The 11281-nt window shown below is 42.9% G+C and overlaps 1 protein-coding gene across 1 annotated transcript; it reads right to left on the reverse strand.

Moving 5' to 3' along the window:
* Positions 1-2311: 2311 nt before the first annotated feature.
* Positions 2312-6753, reverse strand: ELAC1 (elaC ribonuclease Z 1). The gene is given in 5 exon segments (XM_027904319.1): positions 2312-2483; positions 2485-2906; positions 3596-3729; positions 3732-3910; positions 6593-6753. Coding segments are annotated over 5 exon segments (1068 nt in total).
* Between the last annotated feature and the right edge of the window lie 4528 nt (positions 6754-11281).

The following is an 11281-nucleotide window of genomic DNA, read 5'->3' on the forward strand; positions in this document are numbered from 1 at the left end:
CCATTCTTATTCAGGATTTAGATCCCAAAACATATTTAGGATGTAGCTATGTGATAGGACTGACCCAATTTATCAGCTCACTACTGCTAAAAAGGGGGATCCCAAGCAGCTCCCCATTTCTGGCCAAGCACTCCTGCACTCTCCTTCATTCAGCCCTTGTACAAGTCATGCAGCAAAACATCTTGCTAATAGACTCAGTAATCCAGTCAAAGATTAGCCCAGAGGCTATTTTCTTGCAGGCTAGTAAGGACCAGTGGTTGTTTAGCAACTGGACCAGCACTCTGAGATGGACCACAGGGACACTGAAACTGCAGGGCATGGAGTAGTGAGGCTGCCTCCACATCAGGAACCTGTGCTATCGATTCATCTCACATATCTAAACACACCCTCCATCATTTGAATGGGAACTGAAGGTATTTCTGAATTCACAGCAATTAACTAACCACACAAATGCAAAAATGTATTTACCACTGGGATGGATAACCCAGTTCTGTAGCAACAGTATCCAGCACTGCAGGGAGATGAACTGCAGCCTGGGGTGCAGACATTTCAGGTTGCACGGGCTTTTGCATAGTCTCTTGGTTTTATTTCTATTCTTTGCTTTTGTCATTTGCAGGTGGTATCCAGCAAATTTCCACAAAACCTTGAAGTTGGTCCCTAAACTTTGTATTACAACTGTGAATAGGCTTACAAATAGAAATTTTTGAATGTTCCAGTGTGGAAGCAGATGTAGCAGAATGGGTCAGGACAACAAAGTAAGTTATTTCACTGAATGAAACAGAATAACTGGAGTCTGCTCAGCTTGTGACTACATAAAGCTGAGTGTGATACCAAGATCTCTGCACCTGCCATTAATTTTTATCTCACAAAAGAAAAACAATTTATGCATCACTGCATGATCCATAGACTGCCCACTTTACACTGTTTTTAAGAGAAGTCATAGAGATCAGCGAGTTTCTGCTCCAGAAGTCACGTTCTTCAAGTTTGCAACTCTTCCCAAATTTTTTTAAAAGAAATCAAGGACTTCCTCTACATTTGAAGCATATTTGAAGCATGAAATATTAACATTGGTATAATTCAGTTTGGAGTTACTGTAACCACAGGTGAGACAACATCCATTTGAAGGGTGAGGATAAGACATTGAATTCAACTCAATCCATTTAGCCAAACACTAGGAAATCACACTCCTTTTCTTTTTCTTTGAAGACTGTTGCTTAATGACAGCAACAAAAGGACAAGCATAAACTCTAGCAGCTGTACTTCAACCTGCCAGTGTTTATTAGAAAGCTATGAAGTATTTCAGTTTTCAGTAATCTATCCTAGGGGAAACATATTATGGGTAGATTTTTCAAAAACACTGATTTTACTTTTGACCAGCAAATTGAGATAAAATTTGGGAAACTCCAACTTCTAGTTTGAGGTGGGATGAAAATGAGATAATGTCCCTTAACTGAAAGAATAAAGTCATTGCAGAAACAGACTGAACCATACATAAGTGAAATTCCTCCCATAGGGGTATTTCTACAAACACAAATATGGTTTTATCAGTATAATTTGTCTTTGAAAATGCACTTGGAGTGGCACTTTAGGAAAGACTACTTGTCATCTGCCTAAAGACTTCTAGAGCATACTTCCAAAACTTTACTGATGCAAGGAATGGGTATGCAAACTTAGGGCTCATGCTTCAGAGCTTTAAATGAATCAAGAACAATTCACTTTTGACAGGGAGCTTAAACTATATTTATTTATGAGAAGACTTCATATGCAAAGGGAGAATTAGAAGAGCTCCTCAACTTGAGCACAGCAACATCTCAGTTCTAAATTAATAATTTCAGTGTCATAGTCCTCTTACATAGAAAGCAGATAATGGTTACAAAATACTGTTTGAAATAGATGTGTTTCAAAAGCTTTTAACAGGCAAAATATCTGAAACTGGTGCAGAACACAAACCTTCCTGAGGACTGTATTAAGCCAAATGTTCCAGTGCTCTGCTCTAGGAATCTGTGGTCCAAGGAAAACCCCTGGGCTGTGAAGGCTTGCGCCAGGTACACATTCCATTTCTGGGGAGGCCAGGTGTCTGAAACTATCACTTATGAATTTATTCCAAGTTCCAGATGTTTGAGTATCCTTTTTTCTTGCTCTACAAAAGCAATTCTAACTCTACCTGGTACTCTCTGCAGTTTGCAACCATTCACTGTGTGCCACAGATAAGAACTAATTTGGATACCAGAAACCCTACAGTTATTTTTAAGTGCTATCCACCACCATCTTACTCTATGTCTTCATTCTGAGCTTGCTAATGCTACTATTTTCACTTTTTCATTGGAATATTTATTGTCATAAAATCTTCAGCTAGTGTTACTTCTTGATCATCTAACACAAACTCTGTCTATCTCTTCAGTTCGATGATGTCCATATCTCCCTCACCTCTTTGAGCAGCTGGTTTATACCGCTGACTGAGGTGAGTCAAAACCAGTTTCTTGACACAATTTTGCAAAATCCAATGCCATTTTTTGAGTGCTATGACCATGCTCTCTGACCTTTTCCTCTTGGGTATCATCCAATGCAGCTTCATGTATCAGTACACCTGCTTCACTGCAAAGCTTCATGGCCACATCTCCAACCACCCCTGAACAATCCCCAAAAATGCAATTTTTTCCAGGAATAAGGTCTTCTAAGATGTCAGAAGGAGAAATTGTTACTCCATTTTCTAGCACACTTGCAGTTTCATTCTTCAGTTTGCCATATAAAGGACCTGGTTGAACTCCTGGTAAATAAAGGGAAAAGAGCCCATAAGTATTATGATGATTGTCAGATTTAAAAAAAAAAAAAATCACTATCATAGAATCATAGAATATGCTGAGTCGGAAGGGACCCATCAGGATCATCAAGTCCAACTCCTGGCCCTGCACAGGACACCCCAAGAATCACACCATGTGCCTGAGAGCCTTGCCCAAATGCTTCTTGAACTCAGGCAAGCTTGGTGCTGTGACCACTTCCCTAAACCTCCTCGGACTCAGCTTCATGCTGTGTCCTCGAGTCCCATCACTGGTCATGAGATTGAAGAGATCAGTACTTGCCCCTCCGCTTCCCCTCATGAGGATGTAGAGCTGTCTCACCAAAAAAATACAACCTCAATATAAAAAGCAATTGATATTTCACATTCATCATGCAAATAAAGAGCGTGTAATGTTAACAGGAAGTGTATTTGAAGAAAAGCTATATTCTTCATACTAAAGTCAATAAAGTCATACAAATACACTGACCATACATTTTCCTGAAAGCCACAGTGTGTTTTTTAAACTGTAACATTTGAATTTGTTTGCTCTTCCCAGTCTGAGAATGGTCTGCAATATTAATTAGCACTAGTTTTACACACCAATTCAAACTGCTGCATGGGTATGAAGTATTAAAATGTCTTTAATACAGAATGGGAAATTGAATTAAAATGGATTATGGAGAGAGACAGCAGCTCTAATTTGCTAGAAACCCTAGAAAGGTGACCATAAAAAGATTTCACCTGCCTGTGAACCCAGTTTTGTTATATTTGCTGAAAACTGGACTTGCTACTCAGCTTGAACACATGCATTTAGGCAGATCATGGATCCAGGCAGAGTATTCTGTCTTGTCCCTGTGGAGGTACTTCATCTCTGTCCAAGAAAAGTCTAAATTCTTCTGCAGGGCATTGGTTCTGTGTAGTTACCAGTTCATGGACAGTGTAGGGAAAAAAAGTTGTGAGTGGGAGAGTTCCATGCTCCTCCATATGAAGTTTCACTGTCCTAATGGTCTATAAATTTCAACAGGTGGTTTGTTTGGGTCAGGGTTACTTTGGAGGTTAAGTGTACGCAGCAGGCCAGGAAAATCCAAAAAGTGGTTGCCATGAAGACAAGTTATGAAAATCTTGGTAATTCTGCCAATTTATTAGAACAACAGGAAAAGAAAAACAAACTAGAAAATAAGACAGGAAAATAAACACCATAACAACTCAGAAGTAATCACTTTTTGGTAAGAAGTAGGAAATAAAAATAAAACCAGTGTTTAAGAAATAAATCCCAAACCATGAAGTATTTTTTTTCCATAAGAGCGATAAGTTTCCACACAGGGTTTATTTTGGCTTGATTCATCAAGAAAAGTCTGCTGAGACAGAAGTTTTAGTTCCTTCTAAGGAAAACATGCTACAAGGATGGAATGGAACTGACCGGTAATATCTGCCATATTAAAACACAAAGAAGTGCTGGGGAGTAGTTATACTTTCATATACTACATGGAAACTGTAGACTAATGAGAAACATAATGTGGAATTTATGTTGATCCTTGCTTTGAATCTAGCACATGAAATGAACACAATTAAAAAAATAATAAAAAAAGCATTCCGTTTTGATTTCCAAATTTTTTAAAAGGCAAGAACCCCACAATTCCTGATGGATGAAAAATTGCACTTCAAATACTTGGGCTTTGTTTCATGTCTGAGTTTGTCTCACTCTAGCTCCCAGGCACTGGGCCTTGCCCTTACTAGATTAAAAACGCCCAGAAATTTCTCTCATTAGACATGTGTACTGTTGCCTAAAAGGCTGTGGAGGAAAAAAAAGGCTCCAGGCCAAATTATGTAGGAGGTAAGATAGGGATACAAAAGGTTTTAATGAGCCCCCAGGCTTCCAGGAATGCCACCACTGCATGCCCCCGAATACAGGTGTTTACAGTTTTTATAGTGATTTTCACCCAATCCCCGTCCGACCACCGCCCAGGTTCTGCCCCCCGACACGCCTCTCAGGAATTGAGTCTGGGGGCGTTTAGGACCCCCTCTTCTTCATCTTCATCTTCCTCAGAGCACGTACTGTTCTTGGAGGCCTTCCAGAGCTCTAGGCCTGAAGGTTGTTGAGTCTATGGCTATATCTTCTTGTCCAGATTTTAGGGTGCTTTCTACAATTCTGCCTTGAAAATGAGACTAAAAAGGTTAATGGAATTGAGGGGAATTGATATGGGAATGGGTAACAGGGTTTGCTATGTGTGGTTGGTGTGTTAAAGGGTAAGGGATAATGTGCTGCTACTTTTAAATCTACATTTACTATATAACTACTTCTAAAATCTACAAAATTAAAAAATCAAAACTCCAGGGTATCAGTACTTTAATCAGGTTGCCTCAGTCTCCTCTGCTACCTGAGTTCCCACTTCCACATGGTAATGCAATTTCTCCAGCATCTGTTAGGACCGAGCAATAGGAAGGACAGGATCTCTTTAAGACCAATTAATTAAAAATCAGTAAATTTAGTAAAAAATTATCTATTCACTTGGTCATTGAATACTCTGATAGCTTCAGATTTTGGAGGAGTAGAAGGTTGGTTTCCTGTTTATAACTGGTAATTCCCTCTTTCCATTTTTATAACTTGAGAGTCAGAAGTCTGCTCATGCCACTGTAGACTGCAAAAACATGACTGAAGGTGAGTCTGGTTTCTACTTTATTTGCCAAAATGTAAGTTACCACAAATACACACAACCCTACCTGAAAAGAAAAGCACGATATTTACTGACAGGAAGACTCACAGCAGGTATTGTCTAGAGTGGTCTTCAGACAAATACAAACTGTGCCAGTTTAAGGCTGGTCTGTGGTCCACATTTGAAATTTAAAAGCCCAAGAAATTAATTCAGGAAAATTTTGTTCTAGAATGCAATTCTTTACCAAAGGACAATCAAGGATTACTGCACAGCAGGTTTGGCAACTGCCACCCACATGCAGCACCTTCAGATGCTCATGCATGTTTAGTAAGTATTCAAATATGTATTCATGCTTAATTAGACACTGCTAGTTTTGGCCTGTGTTTTGGCCCAACCACCTGTGAGAGTCTGTTCTTTTCCTGCCAAGTTATATGAAAACAAGCACTTATAAACAAGAACTTCATCCTTGAAGGAAGTATCTTGTATAAACTGAAATTAATTGGGAGCTGGCTATTGGCCAACAGCCCTCCAAGGAAATTTGAAGGAGAAAGTGGAGGATGATGAAGTAAGCCCCCAGACTCATTTAAGAAAACCCCCCAAGGTGTAGCATGCATGCACAGGGAAATTCCAATGTACACATGCATATGCAGAAGGGGTACCACTTACATAACTGGGGGAGGGACCGAAGGCCTCTGTCTGGGCAGTGCTGGCCACACCCACCCAGGTAGACGTCATAGGTTAATTGTATAAAGAGCAGATAGCTCTTGCTGGGAGCAGAATTTCAAGCTTCACATGGAGGACAACATTGCCTTTGCAGGGGCACCTGCCATCTTATGAGCCTGCTGATGCTCCGGGGATGCAGTTTCTGCTATGGGTAATTCTAAGCATTTTGGGGTCAGTAAGACAACTTCATAAGTAACACCTGAGTGAGTAGGGGGTTGTCTTGGGGGCTTGTTTCCCTTCTCTTTCCTGTCTCTCAGCTTCTCGTTTTGTTGGCTACTTCTTTGTAATAAATATTGTTTTGTTGAGCTTCTAGCGGTGTACTGGTTTCAGTTTTGGCATTCTCCCTGCTACAAAATACCACAAGCACAAGGACAAAGTATTTTTACATCTCATGAAACTTTTCCCCTTCCCTCATCACAATACCTTTCAACAGCACAAACCTGCTTTGAGATGGCTCTTCATGAATTGTGTTTGAGTTCCCTCTCCATAGTCAAAGAGCAAGCACTCTCCTTCCCTGCAAAGCACTAACACTGATGCTCCTCTTGTTGGAGAGGTATACACTGAACTGGCACTGAGGAAAGTTATATCCATCCACATTTTGAATATGTCCTTATGCCACCTGAAAAAAAAGGTTTTGAGCTGCCAAACATACATATTTATGCTGGGAAAGAAACAAACATTTTTGCTTTAAATGCAGACATGCTCTGTACTTTAGTTTGAGGATCAAATTCCTCTTCCCTTAAAAAGTGAAAATAAAATCTCCCTGGAGTAGGATATGACTTTCAGATAACACAATATTTAAAAGCAGCAGATTTCCTTTTTATGTCAGCAAAGGTTGCAAACACGCAGCCCAAACATAATACCTTTGTCCATTACCTAAAGAAACAGCCCTATCCAGTTGGAAATGCTCTAATCTTTAAACCCACTCTTATTTCTTTCTTCTTTGCTTTATTTAATCTTTGAATTTTCCTACATGTGCTTTCCTCTAGAAGCCTTTTCAGAATGACTAACACCAAACAGCCACTGCTGACATTTAGATGCCATCACTGGACATCAGGTGTGGTCATCCCAGCAACGCAGAGGGGAAAGATTCACGCCCCTGAAAACAACTTCAGACACCACAGGAGGCAAGAATGACCTGTATTGGGTCTATCTGAGCTGGAGTTCATTTTCCCACAGTAGCCCTCACAATGATGTGCTTTGCATTGGTAGCTAGAAGAGTGTTGATAACACACCGGTGTTTTGGCTACTGCTGAGCACAGCATCAGCACTGTAACATTCCTTCCTCACTTGGGGGCAAGATCCTGGGAGGGGACTCAAGTAGGCCAGCTGACCCAAACTGACCAAAGGGATATTCCATACCATATGATGTCATCTCAGATATAAAAAGTTGAGGCAAGGAGCAGGAAGGTAGGCATTCATTGTCTCCAATGGCTGCCTGCTGAGAAACCGTCATGCGTACTGAAGCCCTGCTTCTTGGGAGTGGCCGACCATCGTTGCTCATGGGAAGCAGAGAATAAACCCTTCTATATTTCGCTTCTGCACACACAAGCTTTGCTTTACTTTTTTGCTTTAAATAAACTGCCTTATCCCAACCCACAAGTTGTTTTTTTTTCCACCTTGCTCTCTCCCCTGTCCTGCTGGGAAGGGGAGTGATAGAGTGGCTGGGTGGGGACCTGGCGTCCAGCAAAGGTCAACCCACCACACAACCCAACTCAACCCACCTTTTCAGAATGACTAACACCAAACAGCCACTGCTGACATTTAGACGCTGTCACTGGACATCAGGTGTGGGCATCCTAGCAACGCAGAGGGGAAAGATTCATGCCCCTCAAAACAACTTCAGAGCCCACAGGAGGCAGGAGCAACCCAATTTACTTTGCCTTTGCAATGGCACCCTTGAAAGCCTGTTTGACTTCTCATTAGTACTAAGTGAAAAATTTAATGCTACCAAATCTTTATGTAGATTGAAGGCTGACAGATTACATGACACCTATTGCAGCAGAAGGATCTATACAACCAGCTGCCATACCCCAGTTGTTAATATATCCACTGTAGTGTCAAGATGAGGAGCCTGGCTGGTCTGTAGAAGGATAACCTTTGGAAAGCTGCATTAAGAGCAGAACTTCCACATGCATCACCAATGCTCTCTTGCCTTAGAGGGTGTGACATAATGATTCACGGACTTTTGGCTTGCTGGACAGAAATCACTTTATTGCTCATGATCCAGGGTTTTTATCTCATTCACTTTCAGCTGGGAGTGGTTAAGCAAATCAAGGGCAGAACACAGCTGCAAGTCACACATCAATCACTCTCACAGGCCGGCCTCTCACACATACACACACACAGACCTTGGAGTTTCAAGTTACCCCTTTTTCACACCCCCGCATGGTGAATTGCAAACTGGAGAGCTTAGCTCATTTCTGGGCAGTAAATCATGGCTTAGAAAAAACAATACAAGGTCATCCAGATATTCCTCAGGCCTTTCTCTTCTTGTTCTCCCACTTGGCTTGCTACAAGAGGGTATGTTTTCTCCAGCTTTAGTCTTCCCAGAGTTCCTGCCAGAGTTCCCAGAGTTCCTGCCTTGTTCTCAGATATATTTCCAACTCACTGCAAACTGCAGGGGGTCTCAACAGCTTCAGATACCTTTCAATAACATTTCTAAGGTCTAATTATTTTTAAAGGAGCTGCCACGACCTTCCAAAGGAAAGCAGTCCCTGGTGTGCCAGCAGGATCCTCCCGAGGACACCAACGTGCAACATGTAATTACCCAACTTGGGGGGCAAGAAGGGGTTTTTAAATGTTCATCACACCCCTAAAAGGCATAAATAACCATTTTGCTTCCTTTTCCTCTGTGTAAAATCACAGAACCACAGAAAGGTTTGGATTGGAAGGGACCTTCAAGATCATCTAGTTCCCACTCCCTGCCATGGGCAGGGACACTTTCCACTAGACCAAGTTGCTCAGACCCCCTTCCAACCTGGCTTTGAACACTTGCAGGGATGGAACAGCCACAGTTTCTCTGGGCAACCTGTGCCAGGGCCTCACCACCCTCACAGTCAAGAATTTCTTCCTAATATCTAATCTAAACCTGCCCTCTGTCAGTTTGAAGCCATTCCCCTTTGCCCTTCTCATAAGTCCCTCTCCATCTCTCTTAAGGTACTGGAAGGTGCTCTGAGGTCACCCTGGAGCCTTCTCTTCTCCAGACTGAACAACCCCAACTCTTTCAGACTGTCTCCACAGCAGAGGTAAAAAAGGTACAAAGAAGTAAAAGCAGATTAACAACTTCTCAGCTGAACTGGCCTCAGGTCTTACACCATTGTAGTGGGTTGACCCTGGACAGGTACCCACTAAAGCCACTTTCTCATTCCTCTATGCAACTGGACAGAGAGAAAAAAAACAGTGAAGGATTCATGAGTTAAGAGCTGGGAGAGGTCACTTAATGATTACCTTCATGGGCAAAACAGACTCAAAGTGGGGATAGTAACAGCATCAAAGAGTGAGAAATGAAATAATTTTAAAAACACCTTCCCCCCACCCCTCTTTCCTTCCAAACTCTACCTTCTCCCCCCCCCCCCCCCCCAGTGGTGCAGGGGGACAGGGAATGGGGGTTACGGTCAGTTGTTGTTTCTGCCTGCTGTCGGGGAGAGGAGTCCTTCCCCTGGTTCCTGTGGGGTCCCTCCCACGGGAGACAGTCCTTCACAGACCATTCTGGTGTGAGTTCATCCCACAGGCAACAGTTTTTTATGAAACTGCTGTCCCATGGGTCACTCCTCCATGAAGTGCAGTCCTTAACAAATGAGCTGTACTGGCATGGGTCCCCCACAGGGGCCACAAGTCCTACCTGGGAAAAACCTGCTCCAGCATGGGCTCCTTTCTCCATGGGCTGCAGGTACCCGGCAGGACCCTGCAGCATGGGCCTCCCACAGGGTCACAGTGAAACGAGAGCAAGGCCTAAAAGAGTTAACTGAGGTATTGAGAAGCCCCAACACCTGCTCTGCCTGTGCTGCTAAGGAAACATCCCAAACTCATTCTGTTCTGCTTACTGGACCTAAACCTAAGAAGAATACTAGAAATGCTATACAGTCAAGCTAGAGGCCATAAATTAAGACAAGGTAGACATCTGAATAGGAGAAAAGGGCTTAGAGCCAAGGATTTTTGCAAGCTTCAGTAACTGGGACATCAACAATGGGGAGGTAGGGAGGTCAAAGCGAGGAAGAAGAGAAATAGACCCCTGAATTAAGGCCAAAGGCCTGAATGACCACCACCAAGAGAAGAATCTGGAAAGCACTGTCCCAAGCTCTGCCCAGACTCTGCCTAGACTCTGCCTATAATCAATATGCATGATTAGATGTTGTAATAATATGAATATGTATATGTAAGCACAGATTTAGACTGTATAAATTACCCTGTTTTTGCATTGGTGCCTTTGAGCAAGTTTGTCCAGCGCGAGCTGACTTGGTCCCAATGTTGAATAAATAAATACCTTGCTACTCAAAGATAAAAAAGTCTCTGAGCAGTTCACATTCTGAGGTTTTTTGGCATCAACAGCCTCCTTCAGATATCCACCTGCTCCAGCATGGGCTTCACCATGGGCTGCAGGTGGGTCTCTGCACCCCATGGGGGGTGCCCTCCATGGGGGACAGCCTGCTCCACCATGGTCTTCACCACAGGCTTCAGGGGCCTCAGCTCTGGTGCCTGGAGCACCTCCTCCCCCTCCTTCTGCACTGACCTTGGTGTCTACATTGTTGTTCACATGTCACTCCACTCCTCCCTGGCTGGAATTTTTCATCTGCACAACAACCTTCTGTTCTTAAATATGTTATCACGGAGGTGTTACTATCACTTCTAATTGGCTCGGCCTCGGCCAGTGGCAGGAAGCACATTCTGGAGCCGGCTGGGCTCAGGGACAGCTTCTAGCAGCTTCTCAGAGAAGCCACCACTGTAGCCCCCCTGCTACCAAAACCTAGCCACAGAAACCCACTACAGCTGTGAATTTGCATCTGTGGGACCAGCTGGCACCACCGAGACTGACCAAGGTCCAACTTCTGAAATACCTCACAACTATCCACCCCCCCTCACTGCAGCTCCAAGCCTTGCCCCGCCACTGACTTGAGGAAGCAAA

This window comes from Empidonax traillii, unplaced genomic scaffold, assembly GCF_003031625.1.
Source record: "Empidonax traillii isolate 1590-97213 ecotype Southwest subspecies unplaced genomic scaffold, ASM303162v1 scaffold1041:size265471, whole genome shotgun sequence".
NCBI classification, from domain to species: Eukaryota; Metazoa; Chordata; class Aves; order Passeriformes; family Tyrannidae; genus Empidonax; species Empidonax traillii.